The sequence below is a fragment of the Clytia hemisphaerica genome, unplaced genomic scaffold, assembly GCF_902728285.1.
Source record: "Clytia hemisphaerica strain Z4C2 unplaced genomic scaffold, Clytia hemisphaerica genome assembly, whole genome shotgun sequence".
NCBI lineage: Eukaryota > Metazoa > Cnidaria > Hydrozoa > Leptothecata > Clytiidae > Clytia > Clytia hemisphaerica.
The window spans coordinates 14,304-37,499 of record NW_027104590.1 but is presented as its reverse complement, the minus strand read 5'-3'; the positions used below and the strand labels follow the sequence as shown (position 1 = coordinate 37,499).

Sequence of the window (23,196 nt, the reverse complement as noted above, 5' to 3'; positions counted from 1 at the left end):
CTTTGAGCACTGATTTATGAGAAAAAGATGAGAGACACGTTGCTGTCAACCTTGCAGACTAACTGGCTTTAAAACTGGAAAGCGTTATCATAAGAATCTAGTCAATGAGCTGTTCCATTAAATTTCCATACATGGGATGGAAGAGCCATTCCAAGGCAAAAAAAGATTTTTAGAAATGTGTGTAAAACAAAAAGACTTGCAAAATACCCTTGGAAAAATTCTTTTCATACCTTAAAAGTAAGGTTGGACGAGCTAAAATCAGACTTTTACCGCCTGGAAATAAAAAAAAAAAACTCTTTTACGTCCCTGGAAATTCTTCTCCGATTACTCCCTAGAAATGTTCGTCCACCCCCCCTGTATGGATATAAAATGGAATGGCCCAATCCAATGGAGTAGTTAGAGATCAATGATTTCATACCATAGCTGTTCCATTGCTTGCAGCTTGCATAGCTTTGTAGAGAATATCTGGGTGGTTCCAAATCTGTTTGAGAAGAGGATGATTCATTAATGAAATTGAGAATCTAGCGGTCTTCATTCATTCTCACTTTAAATACTTCGTGTTCTGCTATACAAAGCAGATCCTTCGTTGTCTACGTTAAACTTTACTTACATCTGCGTACGTGTGAAAAAAATGCAAAGGGATAACCAGCGAACTGATGAAATTTGGACCACTACTTACCTTACAACAAAGATGAAACGTTTTGATGGGATTCAGGCTATCAGAATACGCTTCCCTGGTCAGTTCCACTAGCCTCTGATACAATGCTTTTTGTGCTGGTGACATGCGCACCATGATCACGTGTTCATACTTATCGGGTAGAATGGATTTAAACACTTTGTGACCACGCCTACAATTATGGTATGTAAAAAAAAGAGTTAATGTTTTGATGAATGAAAAAATCACCTTGCACGATTAGTATAAGCAGCATTGACTTCCAAGCCCGAAGAGCTAGACTCGACACTCCTGACTTCAGCACGCCCGCGCGTGGCTTTTACACAAACGCTGGATTGAAAGTAAAATCTATCACTAAATTTCAAAAAATGCAGTCCTCAAAAGTAAAGAACCGTTAGATACAATCCGCCGTCATGATTGCGGCGTGTTCTAGGTGCGTCCTGGATGGGAAATAAGTTGCTTCACTTTTTCTTGCCTGGGAAAGGTTAGAGATTCTACTCTAGCCCTTCAGGCTTTAAACTCAATGATCAGCAGTAAGGCCACATGACTGTCATAACCGCGCGAGTATGTTTTTACAGAACCATATTTCATTTCTGTAGCAACCTTGTAGCTTTTCAAAGGACGTCCTCGATGATTGACTATCCTCGACAAAGAGGATTTTGAGATTTTGCTAAATATATGCGCTTCAAAGGTTAGATCACTATCTATTATCATTCCTGGATCTTTTTTCTTTTTCTTTATCAACATGCTCTACAATCATGGTCGTAATATTTGAGAAAAAAGGGAAATCCACCGGGAAGTTTTGAAACCATAATCGATTTGTAAGTGCTCTAAAGTAGGTTGGAAGGGTAGAGTTTTAACTCTGAGTTTTAACATGAGACTTAAGACTTGAGGATCCAAAAGTTCAAAAATGGTCCAATAAGGCTCACAATATAGCCTGGGGGTCTATAAACCAGAGCCAAATTGAAATATCCGATTAAATTTGAGAGATGGCCTAAAATCGATTTTCTCGCCCGAACTCCAAATTTCGAAAAACGAGGAAAAAAGCTTAATTCTCAATAGATTTCGACCATGATTGTAGAACAAATACTGCTATGGATGCTACGGGTGAGCATATTTGATGTTCCAAAGGAGAAAGAAAGAAATTTCAATCTTACCTTTGCACGAAACCTTGCAGTAGACTGAATAAGACATGCGCTCGTTCGCGCATCAAACGTTTGTCCTGAAAGAAAAGGGAATTTAACTCTTCCATGTTTTCCAGTCCCCCCTTAAACAGCAAATTACCCCTTATCCATTTCTCCCTCCTCAATTTGCAATTCAATTTGTACTGTGCCCTTATTTCCTAATCCCCCCTTTAAATCTTCTTTTTCTTTTCTAAAGTACCCCTTTAATTTTATGTTTTCGAGAATTTGATTTTTCTTCAATATTAGATCATTGGAACATAGAGCTAGAGGGGGCTGTACTAACGCACTTTGTAATAGAACTTGGCAAGTTTTGTGATAAAAATCAACACGCTTTGTAATAACACCTGCCGCACTTTACAATAAAGGGAAATTTTAAATCTTCAATTTTCTGCTTTAATTGTTTAGTGCAGCAATTTACAGGGCTTTTAACGAAGCCATTTTTATGGCATTTAAATTTATATTTTATTACATAGTGTGTAAGCAATTCGTATTACAAAGAACAGCAGGTATTGCAACTGTGGCGTTTATTACAAATTATGTGTTATTACACCTCCCCCACCCTTAAAATTTTACCTAAGATTCACGTCCTCCTTATTTTAAGTAGGGGCTGAAACCATGAAGAAATGTTACAAAAAAGAATATTCGTTCGTTTAGCTCCACTATTCAAGCTCCTTTAGAATCGTTTTTACCAATTTTCAGTCGCTTGTAAACTTTACAGTTACAGAATCGAAATAGAAAATCTCTTACGGCTGTGGTACTGTCAACGCACTGTCCATTCAGTATGGGACGTTCAAACATGTTAGCAAATTCTTGTCGCGTGCCCAAGTAATCAGGTCGCACAAAGTCCACCATACACCAGTATTCGATCAGATTGTTTTGTAGAGGGTAACCAGTCAATACAAGACGTTTGCTGAATAAGGAATGAAATGCTTAATTTATCTAAATTGATTTAAAAGATATTCGTTTTTATGGTATTGACAGGAGGCGCGCCTCTTATGCGGACAAAGTATACATTACCGAGTCTATGTCTGCCTTTTTCTGAGGCGACAGAGACGGTAACGTTCTAATTTGACTAGATCCTGATTGGCTGAGGAAGACGGTAAATTAGCACAAGATATTCCTTTTATAGTATTGACCGGAGGCGCATCTTATACTAACAAAGTAGACATTTTGTTGTGCAGCTTGCTCTTTCTTTTACGTTTAAAAATGCTATTTAAACAAATGGAAGAAGATAAGTTAAATGAAGTTCTAAGAGGTCAGAATTATAGAGTGTATGTCATTCCCCTAGTTTTTGAACGACACTCGTTTGCATCACGAACAATTCGACTCTAGCCTTCAAAAAATACAGAAGTCGTCACTAGATTTAATATTCTCTTCTCATGTCTAATGCAGTGTTGCAACTAGGTTTTTGTGAATATGGACCCTAAGGATTATATGGTCATTTGAACCAAAAACCCTCTTACTGGCAAAACGGAAATGATATACTTGTATCTCAACTGGACGGATATATCCGTCTACAGACGGAAAAATTGCAATACTGCTAATGTGAGCAAAAAATCAAATTTTTGTAAACGAGAGCTGTTCAAAATCAGGGCGACCTGAGTAAGAAGGCTCTCTTCTCCTATGACTAGCCAGTTTATGTATTTGCACTTTTGAGGACGGGAAAGTGACTGAAGCGATTTGGAATAACCCAGAATAACCCGCAGTTTTGAGCCGCAAAAACGAGGACGGTAAAAACGCTAATTTACCGTAGTCTTCAGTCAGTCAGGTTGTGGACAAATTAAAACCTTACCGTCTCCGCCGCAGAAAAACACAGATACATAGGTACTGCCTAACCGAAGGTAGGGGAGAGGACAGCCGGTCTACTTGACCTTTTTCTTTAGTTGCTGAGCATTTAAGCAGGCAGAGAGGCATCAAGTACTATTATTCAAGCTTTTCGTGTGACTTGACCGGCGTTCAACCCATAACCTTGAGAAGAACGCAACTAAATGCCTTACCGTCACGCCACGGTCTCTAATTTGAGACAGTACTAAAAGGGCACACCCTCTTCTTACATAGCCTGTAATACCCCCTCCACGGGCGTGTTTTGATATTTTGATATTTCGCATTATCTTTTAAGTCAGCGAAGAAGAATTTTTTACAGCCTTATGGGCACGCAACGTCTTATGGACATTCAATGGACGGCTTCTAAGACCTTTGGACGTCCTAGAAACGTACATTAGACGTCCAAAAGACGTTTGTGCCCATTGGGAGGCTACTTCTTACCTTGTGTTGATACTTTTCAACGATTGTGAAATGCCTGATTGATAGTTTCGAATACGGTGTCCTTCGTCACATACCACCAAGTCTGGTCCTGGGTCACATATAGCTTCTTTCATTGCTGCAATAACAATGAAAAAATGTACCATTAAAGGTTTTTACATAAGAGTGATATCGTTTGCTGACTCAATTTTGATTTACAAGCTTTTTCACATTGACTTGACACGGATGTCGACCAAGATTGTTCAGAACAATATAGCAATAGGCAGACACCTAATATGAAACATGTGTTTGATATGAAATGATATGAAACGGGAACACTTATGTAATTGATATTCTTAAGACAATGCAAACAGAGTGGAGTCTCCATAACCAGAGAAATGGAAAAAATAGAAAAGCGCTTCTCTGATTATCCAGTGTTCTGATACCTCATTACACGAATATTACTAGTCATTTTATTAACACGAATTAAAAAATTTTGTGTTAATAAAAACCCCCTTAATTAAAACCAGCCGTGAAAAGAAGAACAATTTGTGTTAATTTCAGATCATACAAATTTCAAGGCCGTTGAATACTTGCCTATTCGTTTAATAAAGTAGTTTCTATTGTTATTGAGGACTCCTTTGTTTTAGATTTAATTAGGTAATTAGAAAAAGTTCAGAAAAAAACCACTCGTCATGCGAAGAAGACTGGTTTCTATATGGCTATGTTTTTAAAAGTGGATTGGTATTTTTTGTTTTTGATCCATTACTCTTGAACTTTCAGTGTGAAGTAACAAATTTTACACTAACTTGTACCCCCTTGCAGTCTGAGAAATTTTCCTTACGATGATATCAAGTTACTTCGAGAAAATTGGCGAGAAATTCATTAAAAACAGATCCAATTTCCTATTTTTCTCACACTTTAGCTTTTTATCTAATGATGCAGTCGTGATGTCGTTATATCATTAGAATCCACTACAAAAAACATAGGTATCTTTTGGTATGAAAGAGGTGTCCCCGAAATATAAGCCCCTAAGAATTAAAGTCGATGAACATACACAAAATTCATAAAAAGTCATTTTAAACAAATTATACGCTTTATTTAAAAAGGGTTCTATACAAAATAGGAAAGACAATTGAGAGTGGAAATTATATTTTTTCGAAGTTATACTGTGTAATACTTGGAGACAAAAAAGCATGACCTCAAAAAATGTTTAGTTCCCCTTTAACTAAAAGCTTTCAAAATTCTAAAAAAAAACCATTAAAATCAGAAGAAAGCGGAAAGCAGAAAGCGGAAAGCGGAAAGCGGAAAGCTTCTTCTGAAAATACATCAGTCTTTTATCCTATACATTATTCATTGTCCAACAGAAACAATAGTTGTTAAATTTTACAGCTGGTGTGATACTCACCAAAAATGTTCTTAACTTTTTGAGTTTCAAGCCTAAAAATGTTCTTAAAATGTTCTTATTTCACCATTTTTGTATTTTTGTCCATTTCCTTAAGAAATTGGGTGTTTTCGAGCCCACGAAGCCTTAAAATGTTCTTAACTTGTTCTTAATATTCAGGGATACCATATTTTGGCCATCGAAGCCTTTTGTTCTTGTATAGTTTGTTCCAAAAAAAAACACGTGTATATGGGGGCGGATAAAGAGGCATTAAAAACACATAATATGAGCCTATTTAGTTTTCTTATAGGCATCTAGTTTATAAGAATCAGATCAATAACTCTTGATAGACGGTGATATACCTTTTGGTAGTTTTAGGAATATCAAGATATTTTACTGTGTGCGCTAAGCTGTACCCTAGTTTCTTTTTTATCAGCCAATCAGAGAGAAGAAAAACATTTGATTTTCGTGTTTGTTTTTTCTTGTGTAAAAATATTTTTTATGTTGTGCTGCTCGCAATGGTTTCAAAGGAACGAGACAAGCGCTCAGCGAATAGAAATCTCTAGCTGTGCACTTTTTGGATAGCGTTTCAGTAAAACTATCTGGTGGAATGCGGCCTTCAAACGTTCATTCTCCATTATGAATGCGTTCGCGGGGCATTCATAGCGATATAACTTTTTGAGTTTCAAGCCTAAAGATGTTCTTAAATTGTTCTTATTTTCACCATTTTTGAGAATTTCTGTCCATTTCTCTAATAAATTGGGTGTTTTCGAGTCCGCGAAGCCTTATAACTTGTTCCCTAATATTTAGGGATACCAAATCTTGGCCATCGAAGCCTTTTGCTCTTCTATAATTTGTTCTTAAAAAAAAACGTGTATATGGGGGCGGATAAAGGTATAAAAACACAGATAAAAACTTTAGTGTAGAGGAACAGAAAAAAATTTAGAGAAAATGTTTTAAAATTGGTATAAAGACTTTGGGTAGTCTGGGGAAAATTTGTTCATTTATATATTTGTTCATTAGTGTCATCAAGGGCTATTTGAAATTTGAAGCAGTGAGAAAGTTTCGACATTAAAAGAACACTCATTTTATTCTGCTATTCATGCCACTTTGGTGACAACCTGCAGGCAAAAATTGTCTTTTCTTCCTGACTGACATCGCTCGACATTGAAAGAACAAAACAATCATATATACTTTGAGCGAGGGAATAAGCAAGAAAGGAGTCGGCGACACTCTTGAATTGATCCGTTGACCAAACTCGACGCAACAATGAACAATAATTCAAGCCATCCAAATATCACAAAAACTAATCAAATTTTGAAAGATGATGATAGTAAAAGTTACAACGTTAATTTTGCCATTGCATTCCTGACTGCCCAATCCGTTGCCCTGTTATTGCAGTTGGCAGTACAGTTTATTATTCATAAGAAACGTCTGAGAGACAATCAGTATCAGTTGATACGTTTAGAATCCATCATTGAGTCCTTCCAAGTCTTAACAGCTATTATACTCGCTTCAGATGGTGTCCGACGAGACGATCAATATCCGAACAAAGGCTTTCTGACTTTTATGACTTTCTTGCGACACGTATTGGGTTCCTTATCAGTCATAAGTACAGTATTAATATCAGTAGACAGATGGATTGCTGTGAAATTTTCTCTACGATATCACTCAATAGTGACAGGGAAGAAATTGGCTTACGTTTTTGTATTGGTGGCTGTTGTTGACATTATCGTGTTATGCTGCCTGTTCTTTATCGGAGAAGTCAGTAATACCTTACTCAGAAATAATACTATGTTTACAAGTCGGGCGACGTTGAGTTACATTTCAGCACTGAGAATAATTTCTTGTAGCATCATCATGATACTAGGGAAAAAGACACTCCAATGCCGTGACCGGAGCGAGGAGCGTATTCGAAGTTTGAACGGCTTACACGGCAGAAATGCAGAAGAGTTAGACTTGATGATTGTTCTAAAACGTGGCATTAAAGGGACATTAAAGTAGTTAAATGTAAACATTGTTCGAATCACGTGTCATTAAAGAGAACAATTAAAATCACGTGTCCAAAACAAACTTGTAAAACAATTGAACAATTAGAATTAGCCATATTTGGTTTGATTTTTTATTTTGACATGTGACATTTGTTTTGATTTTGTATCCGCTGCATACGGTTTGTTTACAAATTTCGCAAGTACTGTTATGTCCCTTTAAGGACGTACTCAAAGTGAATGTATGGAACTGCATCTTTTTGGTACCGACCGTCTTTGTTAATATGATAAACATCAGTGCAATCAACAAACCAGACTGGGTATTTAGAATCAATCCTGCCCTATTGAGCTTGCATTTGATCTTCAGCCCGCTTATTTATTTGACTTGCTATACCAATATTCGAAAAGCTTGGACTGGATTGTTCAGACCACGGCGCGTATTGCCTAGAGAAGCTTGATAAACATTTTGAAAAAATGGTTTGAAGGAAATCAATTCTTCTATCTTAAAATATTGCGGTATAAACTTAACCAATCTCAAGGCAATGTAGTGTACTGTAGATTTTATTTCAATACAAAATTATTGGGTTTTTATATTAGTAGTTAGTAATTAGTCTACATGCCCAAAAAAGTTTTTTATCAAATCGGCCTCCGTCACATTCGAGGGTTTATAGGCGTGCACCTTTGTGCCAAAAATCAGAAAATTTGAAGAGCCAATCTCTAGAAAGCTGGTAACGAACGCACGAACACGAACATAGGTTAATTTATAGGACCTCCAGGTAGGTTTCAAAAAGGAAAAGAGAAAATAAAAATCACCTTTTTTGAGATCTCGTTTGTCTTCTAGCAGGATTTTTCCTTTGCGTCCTTTCAGCTTTGGGAATTTAATGCCAGATGCTAACATTCGATACATTTCATAGCCAATCAGCAACACACCCCCATTTTCAACCCACGAATCTATGAAAGAAAACAGAAATGAAATAGTTAGTTTTAAAACCAACCTCGTTCTTTGCGTATACACCTATTCAACCGTAGCCGCCAATTGCCGCGTGGGTATTTTTTGTTCCTTTTACTACCCAAAAACCGTCCCAGTCTCTTTTTCGCACAATATAGGACAATAGAAAAAGGTGTAAAACAAAGGATTAGATCAAGTTTAGGGGGATAATTTAATAATTAAGTGGCACGCGCCTGATCGCGCGACTACGGTCGAAAAGGTGTATTGTCGGCTTTTTATGCTTACTGATAGCGCCAGGTATTCAACAGTAACGTATAAATAAAGCCCGTGATACACGTGGTCGAGTGGTCGAGTTTTAAACCCGAGGACACATTCTTGAACGAGTCAAAAATGCTAAGTCTCAATCTTCAGATCACAGCTCCTTATTTGGAGATCATTGCCTAAGATGGGAGCTACAACCTTTTAAAGAATTTAAAGAAATCCTTGATCATAAAACTACTACTGTACATTCAGAAGTTTTATTCAGAATTAAAGACGAAATAATAGCAAGTTTATGTATTTGCATTTTTGCTGACGATAGAGTGACTGAAATAATTTGGAAAAACCCGCAATTCTGACCTGCAAAATCAAGGACGGTTAAAATATTGTTTTATCGTCGTCCTCAGTTAATCCAGGGTCTAGACAAATCGAAAGCTAACCATCCCCCGTTGCAGAAAAGTACGCGTACATAAATTCGCTGATGGTTACTCTACTGCATTTCCTTTTTAAAACGTAAAATAGGGAAATATCCTCTATTATCTTCGAAATTTTAGGCCAAAACTTTCCGCACAATGTTGTTTTGTAGAAATCAGTTTTCGTTTTTGAACGAGTGAAAATTTCATTTCTATAACCCGTTAAAGCTCTAATAATGGCTTCTCTCAAATAGCTCTTTAAAGAAAATTCTTTTTTACAGGGAAATTTCAAACAGTGATTCACTGTAATATTTCTTTTAAATAGACCATTGGTGCCAATAGTATCAAGATATAATATCAATATCCGTTTAATTAAGCCTTAAAAGCGTAATTTCGTAAAATGAAGGGTGCAAAGGTAACGCTAATTGGTGGCTCGATGGTTGAACTACTTGCTAAAAGTTTATATCCACGACACCATTTGCAATTTCCAAGATTTTATGCCAAAAATGCAACTGTTTTTTATCAAAACGGCTTCAAGCGGCCTTTTTAACTTAATCTCTTCTTTCCAGGTATTCTTAATGAAGTAACATTTATGAGGGGATTTCAAAATTGAGAAATAAAAGCCTGTTAAGGTTGTTTTGAGAGCAGAAAACTGAATTTTACAAGTGTCTGCTTATAAGTGAAACCGAGAAATATTTTTGCAATTTCATGTGTCTGAGATAAATTATACTTCTGAACCTACCTATAGTATTAATCCGGTCCGGCCACGTCTTTTGTGCATCAATCAGATAAACATCAAAATCTCGATAGCGGTCAACATCTTCATCTTCACCAGTATTGAGAGGATCTACAACCATACCAGAATCATCATATTGTTTGGCAACTTTCTCATTTTCACCAACAAAATTCACCATATCATCCAACAGTGTTTTAATAGTACTGAAATCAGTAAAAGTGTCTTTTGGTTGCCCATTGCTTAGGTTTGTTTTAAAACCAGATTGTTCAGAGTTCTGTGCAAGTGCATTTTCGGTAGAAGGACAGCCTAATAAGCTGAATAAGTCATTGGTGTCAGTAGAAAGTGACTGGTGTTCAGTCTCTTTTGGTAGACTATTCACCGCACTGTTTATTGACTGTTGGCTAATAGATTCTTGATCGATAATTTGGTCTGAATCAATTGTTTGCTGTGAACCTTTGCCTGTAGTAACTATAGAATTCAGATTATTCGCACAACCTGATGTATTGTTTGAACTAAATTCTCCTAGGACTGACTGGGGACTGGAAACTGCTCCATTAGGCCCTTGCATATCCACACTTGTCAGATTGAACTGAGCAAGTTGGTTATTTTGCATTTTTGGTGATATAGATTTACCAGTAAGAATTGCCATTGATTCATGGACTTCCATATTAGTGTTCTCGTTTTGAGCTGGCTGGACAGTTAAGTCAGTTTTATTCTTTGACGATCCTTTAGATTTTTGCTGTCGTTGTGGTGAAGTACCCTTTGCAACATTATTTTGCAATATATCAGTTTCAACTTTTGTAGATTGTGGTCGTTTAGGGATCCACTTATTAAACTCGTGCGACCAGTTTTGTATGGTGTTAACAGGAACTACACAAAGTACTCGATCAGCTGGTGTACATCTATGGAGAAAAAAAATCCTTTGATCTCAAAGAATTTTTACCATTCAATTAAAGTGTATCCAGATATAATTGGCAGTGGAAACAAGAATGCCTGTAACTTTTAATAGTCCAATATAATTTCGAAATTTTTTTTTGCTTGTTTTAGAGAATGAAAAGGGCTATATTTGAATGCATTTTTGATTGAAAAATTTGCGATTTTTAGCGGTTAAATTTGCGATTGCAAAAATTGAGCTTTTTTTCTACTTATGCTACAACGTTCGTTTTTACACCAGTGGTAGTTCAACCTTAGGTTAAAAAGGTTGTGAAGTTTCAAGGCAAACGGAAAAGCCCTTCGGAAGATATGGGACCCGAAATATCCCTTGCTAGCACTTTTCTGTGAAATATCAAGGACTTTCTTGTTTGCCTTGAAATTTGACAACCTTCTTAACCTAAAGTACCACTTGTGTAAAAATGAACGTTGTAGCATAAGTAGAAAAAAAGCTCAATTTTTGCAATCGCAAATTTAACCGCTAAATATCGCGAGTTTTTCAATCAAAAATAAATTCAATAATAGCGCTTTTGATTCTCTAAACCAAGCAAAAACAATTTTCGCAATTATATTTGACTATCTAAAGTTACAGGCATTCTTGTTTCCACTGCCAATTATACCTGGACAGACTTTAATTCGCTTTATCAGAGTAAACATTCAGAACAACTCTGAACAACTCATTATTCTTTATTAGTTACTAATTTTGAAAGAAAACGTGTATTATACCCCTACTCAGACACACAAAGAAATACATCTGCATAACACCCTGGAGGTCATCTCTATTGTGATTAGTGTCAAATCTTGTCTACATAAAATAAAATTACCTTATGCTTATTCCTCACTTAGCTTAAGCTTTCTCTTCTATTGAACTTACTTTAAGAAAAGGTTGATAAAAGTGATGGTCTGTATAGTTTTGCCCAAACCCATTGCATGCGCCAAAATACAACCATTTCCACGGTTTGGCCGAAATTCATTCACTGATTCTATCAGATTATCAAACATGAAACGTAATCCACCAATCTGGTTGAACAAGAAAAAAGAAGAATATGTTAAAAGAGTGCAAGAAATGACACCATAGCCAAGCGCTGAACATCCTAGAACAAAGTTCTCAGAACTAACAAGCAACATGCTGAATGGACCTACCTGATGATGAAACTTAGATAGCAATAAGGAGAAAAAAAATCATTAAGAAAATATAGCGCTTAGCGAAAATGCATTAAATGTCATCATTGATTGTTGATGGGGGGAGGGGTTTAGTAAAAAGTAATGTATGGAAAAAGCCCAATTCAAATCTGCAAAAACGGCGATTTCCGGCATATTTCCGGCCGGAAAAATCTTTTTCTCAAAAATCGGACTCAGCAATGATTTGGGCAATGTTAATACACATCTTTGAGCAAAAAATCAGCAAAAACTAGTGATAAAATCTCGAGAAAATCCCAAAAAAAACAGTTTTTTCGGCATATTTACGGCATTTTCGGCCTGAAAAAATGTTTTATCACAAATCGGACTCGGCCATGTTTTGGGCATTGTTATCAGGCATCTTTGAGCAAAAAATCAGAAAAAACTAATGATAAAATCTCAAGAAAATGCCAAATAAACAGTTTTTCCGGCATATTTCCGGTATTTTCGGCCGGAAAAAAAATTTTCTCAAAAATCGGACTCGGCCATGTTTTGGGCATTGTTAATACGCATCTTTGAGCAAAAAATCAGAAAAAAACTAATGATAAAATCTCGAGAAAATGCCAAAAAAAAACCTGTTTTTCCGGCATATTTCCGGCATTTTCAGCCGGAAAATTTTTTTTCCAAAATCGGGCTCCATCACATTTTAGGTATTATCATTTTGCATCAGTGTGCAAAATTTCATAAAAAAATATAAAGTACAGCTCGAGAAATCAAGAAATACCGTTTTTCCGGCGAAAATGGGGCTGCACCGGCGATTTTAGACAGTTCCGGCTTCAAAACTCAGTTCTATTGACGATTGAACCATGCTCATGGTGGGCATTGCAATAATGATGTTTTTGTGTGAAAAAACAACGAAATATAAGGAAAAAGTCCGATGAAAATCTGCAAAAATGGCGATTTCCGGCATATTTCCGGCATTTTCGACCGGAAAAAATTTTTTCTCAAAAATTGGACTCGGCCAAGTTTTGGGCATTGCTAATACGCATCTTTGTGCAAAAAATCAGAAAAAACTAATGATGAAATCTTGAGAAAATGCCAAAAAACCGGTTTTTCCGGCATATTTCCGGCATTTTCGGCCGGAAATAATTTTTTTTCTAAAATCGGGCTCCGTCACATTTTGGGCATTACCATTTTGCATCATTGTGCCAAAAATCAAAAAAAACTAATGAGCCAATCCTGAGAAAAGCTGGCAACAGACGAACGAACGAACGGACGGACGGACATGGGTTAATTTAAAGGACCTCCACCGGGGTACCCGGAGGTAGGTCCAAAAAAAGGTTAAAAGGTAAAAGCTGTCTGTAAAAGTTGTGTGTGTGTTAAAAGATCTTTTGAAAAAATCGAAAGTTGAAAACATTGTGCAAAGGTTTGAATTTAGAAAAACAGAAACACCATAGTAGAATTTCAGTTTCTTAATACAGCTCTTATGGTAAGATCAGACCCAATAAAACCACCCCTGACCAACCACTGAATTTGTGCTCTTCACTTCAGTTTATTCACTTTGGAAGTAGTACCAACCTGATGTGGTTTCAATATTTGCGAGATGTGTTTTGATAGGAAGACTTTCTCTTCAAATTCTTTCTTGTTCAAGTTGATCCACACACGCCCATCAGCCTCTGGCTTGTTGAAAGTGTCTCTGGTGTGAAGACCTGGTAAAATCAAAATAATTTTTGATACAGATGATTTTCTTTTTTTTAAGACCCTTATAAATAACTTAAAACTGGTATTTTACAAACCAGAATGTAAATTTGGCTAAAGTCACATATTGACTGATTGGCTGGCTTGATTTGACTGAGATCTGTTCCTGAAGGCTGGTTGATCAAATTAATGTGACTACAATTAAAGAGTATCAGCTCCTCAGAGGGTTTTATATCAAACCGAAAATGAGCCATACAAAATTAATCAGCCCTATTTGTTAAAGGCTGTAATCCTACAGAATTTTGAGATAAAGTGCTTTTAAAGGGGAATTAATTTGATTGATTTTTTTTTCGAAACCTTATTAAAGAGGAAGAAAAATGTGATCGAACAAAAAAAGAACCACTTCATAATGTCTTTTATTCATTGAGTTGTTCAATCTTTAATTTCTCACAATTTTGACTCTACAATGGAGAAAAACTCCCCCTCTGTTGATTTTGTGACGTCAAATGCGCTCCAACTATTCTTACTGTTACACTCTATTTGGTTGTAAAAGGGATAAAAAACATAAGAAATTAATCTTTTTTAGAGTAGTTATAGCAAAACGTTGAAGAAATAATACTAGGAGAGTCTAGTTAGTATTCCAAAGGTGCAGTGAACTTTCTAACGGTAAAAAGAAACTCAAAAACTGCATTTTAAATCATCATTCACCACTCTTCCGTTATAAAAAAGAGAAACACAGAGCATGTGCTATGTCACATTTTTCGTATCCATAGCAACGCAAGGGAATTTTCAAACAACTCTTATTCCGGATGTAGAAGAGTAAAGCCCTATAAACCATATGTATTTGAAATTGTCTCAATGAGCTCTATTTGAATCTGTAATTTATTTGTTGACAATTTTGAAACGTTAATTCCCCTTTAAAGATGAAAATAAGTCTGAGACAGAAGGAATTTTAAGCATTGAAGTAGAATTTATAGCAAGGTTACCTAGATCAGTGTGATGGTTAGCCAATGCTCCATCATCTTCCATTTCTTCCTCATCACTGTCAGAGCTCAAAACAAAAATCTCTTTCCGGTCAGCTCTGGTTGCCGATGATGTTGATGGTATGCTCTCCCCTTCAGGTTCATGTGAATCTTCATCACTACTTGATAAGCAAATAACATCTGATGGTTTTGTAGCTTGCTTTGGTTTAGTTGTTGGTTTTACAATAACTGGTGATCTGTTTACCATTGGTGGCACAACAACAGACTTGTTTCCAATCATACCCAAGCGCATTAAACGGTCTAGTTCTTGTTCTCTTAGTTTCTGTGTTGCAGAATCTAACTGAGTGTCAGTCAATACATTTCTAATATTTTTACGCATGTTTGGGTTTTTCTTCTTATGTTTCTTCTTCAATTTCTTTTGAGTGTTCACATTTGTTGTGGTAGTGGTAGGTTTTGATGAAATACGTTCTTCTGTAATTTCATTGTCAGAGAATGACAAATAACTATCATCTTCAATATTCACTGTTTCATGAGCCATGTCAGAATCTTCATCTTTTTCATGGTCTTCTCCTTCTTCTAATTCACTTTCACTTTCGTTTTCCTCATCCCAGTGATCTTCTATGGAATACTCATTTGAAGGTCCTGGTACGACTGTGTAAGGATGTTCTGTCATATTCCGCTTTGGTTGGTTTTCTACCTCTTCCAAGCATTCTTCAGCTTGGCGTTTCAAATTTTGAGAGGACATTGTTTTTTTATTGTAATTGATTAATTAACAGTTACTTTATTCATTACACTCATCTGCAATAAAAAGAAAATTCAACATTAAACAGTAAGTCAATATGGTATTTTATTCTCATTTAAAGGGCAACACAGCAAGTTTTCATTCTGAAATGGTTTGTTCCTGTTTGTTCAAAGATAATTTCAGATTATCAAAATATTTTCAATTTCTTCTGCTTTTTTTCAAGAAGTGCAAGTAGTGTGGAAGTTGAAAATGACACAGTGTTTAGCAAATTCTACAAACTTTTAACACCCAAAAACGTATTTGCTTATCAGTAGCATTGCATTTTACAATAAATCTATTTGTTGAATGGTGAAAAAGAATACAGCTATTGTAATTTGATTTCCCTTTATTAAATCTATCCAATTAAATCTATTTGATTTTTTTAATTTTCTTTTGTTTGATATGGTAATTCTTAGAGAAAACAATTTATGGATGGGAGACATGACTCAGATATCAAACCAGGTCTGGGAGATTTCCTGAAAAATTATTGAAAATCTATAGTTGGTATGACATCAATGCAAAAGTTATCACAGGTATCACAGCATATTATCTGAAAAAAATGACGTCATTATTGACATAATCATCAATAAAAAATGTCAAAATGTAGAAATTTTTGAGTGAACAAAAAATATAATACCATATTACGTTAGAAGTTATCAAAGGTCAGGAGTTTTTAATTTAGTTTCTAATTTATTTATAAAAGTTAGGTCAGGCAGGCTATACCTCTAAAGCTCTAATAGCAGCATCTACTAGCATGAAAACCAGAATTTGATTCTTTTGGGAATCAAAACTATAAAGCGCACTCACAAACATCAATTTGTCAGATCTAAAAAAATTAATAAAAACACTGTCATCATTAGACAATCAAACAAGCCAGAACGCTGATTGGACCTACCTGATGATTAAAGTTAAGAAAGTAAGTAAGTTTGCGACCGCAGTCGAGGGCGACCCGAAGGCTACCTTTTCGTATAGCTGTCTACCCGAAGGTAGGGGAGGACGCTACTCCTTTCCCTAGATTTCTCCACTTACCCTTGATCCGTCTCTTTAGTTGCTGAGCATCAAGCAGAGAGGCATCAAGTACCATTTTGGGAATCTTTGGTATGATTCGGCTGGGGATTGAACCCACAACCTTGCGCACCGTAGCTGGATGCTCTACCTTCATGCTACGGCCGCTTTTAAAAGTTTATGTTAAAGTTCTATTTTAAAATGATTAAAGTTACATGAATACATAACATCATCACACATATCAGAAAAAGCTAATGATGGAAACTTGAGAAAATTGCAAAAACTGGTTTTTCCGGCACATTTCTAGCATTTTCGACCAGGTGGCAGGGAAGATATTTTTTGAAAATTTGGCTCCTTTACATTTTAGTTATTGCCACTTTGCACCAGTGTGCAAAACTTGTGACAAATAGACAAGTACAACTCAAGAAATTCAAGAAAAAACGTTTTCCCGGCATTCTCGGCAATTTTCAGAAAATTCCGACTACCAATGAAAATCAGTTTCATTGAAAATTGAACCATGCATAATCATGGGCATTCTTATAAATAATGTTTTTGTTTGAAAAAACAAAAATATCAAAAAAATCTGCACTTCCAATCAAAACAATAATACGTCACGTGATTTCAACAATTGTTTAAAACCCAATAGAATTCTGGGACCATATTTAGTATCTACAAAAATACCCTGTTATTGTTATTATACTTCTCTGTTATTTCTATATTATTATTCGTTTTAACTGAATGCTATACTTTGAAACCACACAAACAGAGTAGACGGGTCTCCCAGTAGTAGTAACCTAGATTGAACCCTGAAAAAACAATATAATTGATAAAATATCCAATCTTTAATAAAGATTGAAGATGAAAATTCACAAAGAAAAAACAAACCTTAAAAAGCGAAATTGCCTTTTCAACACATTTTTCCATGAAAAATTGCAAAACTTTTGGATTATTTGAGTTCCCCAAACATTGTAGAATCTTTTAGTACACATGGGAAATGAAAAAGAAATAATCAAAACCTTTAAATCAACTGAATTCTTTCCATGATCCATATACATAAAAAAAACATCATTCTGTCATTCTATTTTTTTCAATGTGAAGTTGGAACTTCTTGTCATGTGACAAATAAATTTCCATCATCCAATAAAATGCATGATTTGTATCACGCGGTAACATGCGGTAACACGCAGTAGGAAAAGTAACGCGACAGAAATTTCTGTTGAATTGCTGTTCTGTTATATTTATAGGATAAGAATACAAAGATTCAACAAGGGGTTTATAGTATACCAGGCGTAGTTAATCGATATAGTCGGTAATCTTGAGTAATCGATAAATAATCGATAAGTAATCGATGGATTAGATATCGATTAACCGATAGAATCAATAGGTTATCAGACCTTCAAAAAATCTTGAGTATCGATCAGCGATCGCTTATTTCCAAGCTATTGATTACTTATTGATCACATATCGACTACATACAACCTATCGATTACTTATCAATCATGTATCGATTGTTAACAATCATCGATTACTTATCGTTCATGCATTGATTACTTATCAATTATTTACTTATCTTCGATCACGTATCGTTATCGATTATATATCGATTGTGATCAGCTATTGACTACATTAACGGCCCTTTTTACGCCGGCCCTTTTTACACCAGCCCTTATTCCACCAACGAGCCCAAAAATAACGCCAATAAGGTCCGGCGTAAAAAGGGCCAAGCTAAGATATTTAATGAAGTAAAGAAAATTTCTGGAATTCGCCAAATGTCATACCGATCGTATTACTTTGAATAAACGCCTGCTTTCGAGTTAATAATGCTCCTCAGAAAAGGCAAACCATTCAATAACGCCCCTTCTCTAAATAAAACGGTAACTTTGTTTGTTTTTTAACTTTTTTTTGTTCAGCCTTTCAGAGGGTTTGAGAATGCTTCAGCCGAAATTTACCGTATGTTTGTAAAAAAAATGAGTGTAGTAGCTTTTCTAGGCCCCTATGCTACCAGGGGATTGGCTTCAATCAGTGTAGCTCTAAAGCTCTAAAACAGCATCTAATAACATGAGAGAGAGAGAGTGATCCGTCCTAAAGCAAAAGGAATCGGCCTGGATCTAAGATATAATAAAAATAAAATGGTCCTAGGAAATCATAGCGCTAGCCAAAGGAAGAAAAGTATGAGTAGCATAATAAATTTTATTAGATTATTAAAACAACCAAGATAATATCATATTACAACAATACCATTCACCATTCTTTTCCAGCCAATTCTATCTTGCGCCAAATCAAACCAATTAATTACAGGCACATTAGCCTTATTCATACACTTTTTCAAACCACGGCCATAAGTAAATTCAGGTGAACCACTTGGGCGGTTACACCTTACCCATGACGATAACATTTTCCGTGGAAGACGTTCAAAATTCATTCTAGCAACATGCCCTGCCCATGAGAGCTGCCTTTTCGTGATGTAACTATCAATAGACAACAAGCCAATACCATTCAACAACTCCTCATTTGAGATTCTATATCGCCTGACATGTAACATATTAACTCTACACATTGCTCTGACACAATTACGATGGAACATACGTAAAAGATTGAATAACTTCTCTGTAAGACTCCATGATTCTGATCCATAAAGAGCAATCAAAAGCACTAAGCTTTCATAAACAGATGCCTTGACTTTATTGGAGACATTTGCATTGGAGAAAATCGATTTTCTTAGAGCGCCAAAAGCATTGCTAGCTCTTTTGATACGGTTAGTAATATCAAGATTGTCTGTACAATCGCGTGACATGATTCTACCAAGATAGCAAAAACGGTCGGTTACGGGTATAAATTTCCCATCTCCCCAGTCAATTGATGTTAGATTCGTATTGTCAAACGTATTAGAATCGTGATACGATTTGACTGGAGCAGAAACAAACAATATTTCAGTTTTTGATGGTTTATTGGGTAAAGATATATCACCAACATGAACTTCCATTCCGAAGTGATTGAAATGGTCAAGCAGTAGAGGAATGAAGATGACGAGATCGATGCGGGATTCGAACAACACGGCTGTATCATCTGCGTACTCTGAGTCAGGGAAGTCGAAATCAATTCCGGAGGCAGTAACTCGTCTCCCTGTCATACAGAAATCTGAACATACAAAGGGGTCGATCGTGCAGTTTACGCCAAGTGATCATTATAGCCGCTATGTAAACAACGAAGAGTACAGGCCCAAGAATGTCCCCTTGTTTAAATCCGATGGTGCAGTTGATTGAATGCTTGCAATTTTCTATTTCAAAATCTACTTTGAAATTATCATGAAGTAATTTTATCAGTCGAATTAGCTTGATGGGTGCGCCAAATTTTTCTAACACTTCCCACAACATATCTCTAGGGACTGGGTCAAAGGCCTTGACTAAGTCAAGGAACAAAATACATGTTTCTTTACTATGTTCTCTATGCTTTTTCATAGCCATATTCACAGCAAAAATAGCGTCTAAACAACCCCTTCCTGAGTGGAAGCCACATTGTGCTTCATGGTCTAGAGATTCGACAAGTGGCTGTAAACGATCATGGATAAGTATGGCAAGGATTTTGTAAGCAACTTCCAAAAGCATGATGCCATGATAGTTGCCGGGTAGACTAAGGTATCCTATTTTTGGCAAAACTTTCAGCAGACCGGTATCCCAGGATTCGGGTGGAGATTCATTGTCCCAAACCTCGAGAATGATGTCGCAAAGTAAAACGAAACATTGCTGGTTGTGGATACAAGATTTCACTATGAGTGGTGTGAGTCCAGAGTCACCAGGGGCTTTGTTTTTGAGACGATGTAAAGCTTTTTTGATATCGATATCTGTTGGACGTTGCTCGCATTGCGTCAATATAGGGCATTGGTCGAGAAACGTTAATACTTCAGGATCGAAGGTAGCTTGATTGTTGTACAATTTTTCGAAGTGATTTTTAAATACTTCGGCATTTTCTTCAGATGATATGTACATTTTGTTCCGTTCGGTTTTGTCATCATTTTCTCTTGGACTGGGGCGGGTTTCTTCAAACCGTTCTTAAGTGATTTTATTGAATCCCAACATAGTTTAGTTCCTTTAACAGATGCAGCTATCGAATTCATTTGTACTTTTTCGCTGGCATTATAGCCATCATAGACACCATAAGGCTGGAAGTTTTAATGCTCAACTCCTGCAGTGCGAGGCAGGCAAGTGACTGGCAAACACACCACAGTACAACAAGTTGATGAACTTCATAATAACATGAAAACCAGAATATATGATTCTTCAACGGGAATCAAAACTATAAAGTGCACTTACAGATCTAACAAAATTTATAACGGCACTGTCATCATTGACAATAAAACAAACAATATTCTGCCAAGAGCCTTGTAAACATTCCAACAACTTCCATCAAAATGATCTATCACAGCTTAGTCTACCATTTTTAGTGCGGGCCGAGGATTGAGCCACTGTCAATCATTTACTCAAGCGAAGAGTACGCGAAGCGATTTTAGCTTTACGATAGTGCCGCGGATCATCAATGGATAGTATTCAATTATCATTATCCCTTTATTTTCATTCCTAGAACTTTTGCAAAAAAAAGGAAAAATAGAAAAGTTGTATTTTTTACTGCTCTATTCACATACTGAATTTGAAAGATCTTCTATGTGGCGGTTTTTTTGCAAACTTCAAAAAACTAATTTTTGTCCCGCCTTTGCTGGATTTTGGCTCAAGTGCTTGAGTGCAGCATAGGGTACAAAGTCCAAATATGCGTTTCCCGTAATTTTTGTATGAAGAGTTAGGTCTACACTGTCAATTCAAAAGTACATCCCAATCAAGATCAGCGAAAAATGTTGCTTTTGATCAGTTTTGATTTCGCGAAAATGGCAAAATTCGAGAAATCGAGAAATTAAATCTCACAAAGGTGAAAGTTAATCCAATTAAAGTACCACTCCCTAAAATCTGATAAATAATCAATCACGAATCGATAGTTGATTAACAATTTGATCGATGAGTAATCAATTTTTGATCGATATGTAATTGATCAAAAGCTGCTGATCGATAGCGGATCAATTTTTAACAGTTACATCAAAATGCTTAAAACATTTTGTTCAACCACCTTCCTTCACTTCAAGATAGGCCACCATAGAATGAACTCTCTTTTATAGGATGAACCATATTCATGTGGCTTTCAGCCTTGCACTCCATCGCAGAGGCTAATCAATTTTAATGACTTTTTTGACTAATGACCAAGTTACAAAATTTTAATTTTTTTATATTTGAGTATTATGCATTCAAATAATAAAAGTTTAAAAATTTTCTCTGGGCTAGTTAGTAAAATATCTCAAATAGGCTCTGTGATGGAGTGCAAGGCTGAAAGCCATATGAAAATGGTTTATCCTATAAAAGGAAGTTCATTCTATGGTGGCCTTTCTTGAAGTGAAAGTGGTTGAATAAAATGTTTTTTGGCATATTGATGTAACTGTTTAATTGATACTTAATTTAATCAAAGTATAATCGATCTATAATTGATAAACAATCGATGACCAAATTGATCGATAAATAATCGAGCTTTGAAAGAATCTTGAGTATCGATTACCTATCAATTCTATCGGTTAATCGATATCTAATCCATCGATTACTTATCGATTATTTATCGATTACTCAAGATTATTGATTATATCGATTAACTACGCCTGGAGTATAAGATAAGATGGGGCTTATTTGTGAGGCTATAAATAGGGAGGTCGGGCCTTACGCGTGCGGCAGTAACAAAACATAGATTTTCGAAAAAAAATATCTCAAGGAAGGAAACCTCTTTTAACATAAGTATTTTTGTCAAAGTGTAGAGAATTTATGCAGCTTTCTTTTGCAGAAAAAATCAGCACATCATGTCTTCATGTTCCTTCATAATTTGAAAATGAGTACTCGCGGGTGAGTTTTTTCAAACTACTTGTTCGCGGCACGGCAAAATTTTTTATCCGGGGGTTCTAAAATCCAAAGCGCTAGCCACCCGAAACAGCTATTGACCTGGAATTTTTTGCATCGTTCCCCGCAATAATTCAGCTTTTGAGACGTACCACGTTCGTTGGTTGGAGCAACGTATATTTTTCAGGAAGTCAAATTATGTACTTAAAATGCGTTTTTTTTCATTGAAAAATCAAATCTTTTTATTGAACGTGAATTTTTCAGAAAAAACAATGTTTTTTCTTTCCAAATGTGAAAAGAGTAAGAATCAAGATGTTTCCGGTGGCAAGCGCTAAGGGAAAGATTATGGTGTAATTACCCCCTTTTCAACTACATCTACGGAAAATAAAACTCGCACCAAACCTCCCGCGCGGAATTTTTCATAAAACACTTTCGCTTTTGGTGCCGTAATGAAGGTACAAAAATGGCTGGCGATGCGTGCACGAAAATACTTGAAAAATTGAACTTCAAAATGGAATATCTTTGGAACTTTAAAGAATTGGAAGGTAAATGACCCCTCATTTTTCTTCTGATGGTTATGGCTTTCCATTAAACTTGGTTTGGTATTCTGCAAGTAAGTTTTAAATTTCCTCTGACCACCCTACTATAAAGCTTTTAGGGCAACGCTTTTGGTTTTTCTGAAGCACATAAGATAGAGGAAGACCTGCTGAAAGAGGAAAGTAGGGGAAAAATTCTATCAAAAGTTATTGACAAAGAAAGTCACCTTTTCAGGTGGAAATAATGGTTTTTCTTGAATAACTTTTTATTGCAATCAATGGGCCATTGCAGAATTTGTCTGTAACAGGGGGCGGACGACACAGGATTTCTGAGGGCAAAAGTTTTCAACAAAATTCGAAATTTCTAAGGTGAGAGAAGAAAATGTATGAATTTCCA

General features: G+C 35.9%; 1 protein-coding gene across 1 annotated transcript in view; it reads right to left on the bottom strand.

Moving 5' to 3' along the window:
• LOC136823592 (helicase ARIP4-like) overlaps positions 1–16,495 on the bottom strand; it is a 28,061-nt gene extending 11,566 nt beyond the window's left edge. The window contains exons 1-10 of the mRNA XM_067079774.1: positions 14,560–16,495; positions 13,454–13,584; positions 11,631–11,776; positions 9,833–10,728; positions 8,284–8,421; positions 4,123–4,237; positions 2,605–2,767; positions 1,831–1,895; positions 680–848; positions 419–481 (exon numbers count right to left, since the gene is read on the bottom strand). Coding sequence (XP_066935875.1) covers positions 419–481; positions 680–848; positions 1,831–1,895; positions 2,605–2,767; positions 4,123–4,237; positions 8,284–8,421; positions 9,833–10,728; positions 11,631–11,776; positions 13,454–13,584; positions 14,560–15,301 — 2,628 coding nt within the window. The 5' untranslated portion in view covers positions 15,302–16,495. The remainder of the gene's footprint in view (positions 1–418; positions 482–679; positions 849–1,830; positions 1,896–2,604; positions 2,768–4,122; positions 4,238–8,283; positions 8,422–9,832; positions 10,729–11,630; positions 11,777–13,453; positions 13,585–14,559) is intronic.
• Between the last annotated feature and the right edge of the window lie 6,701 nt (positions 16,496–23,196).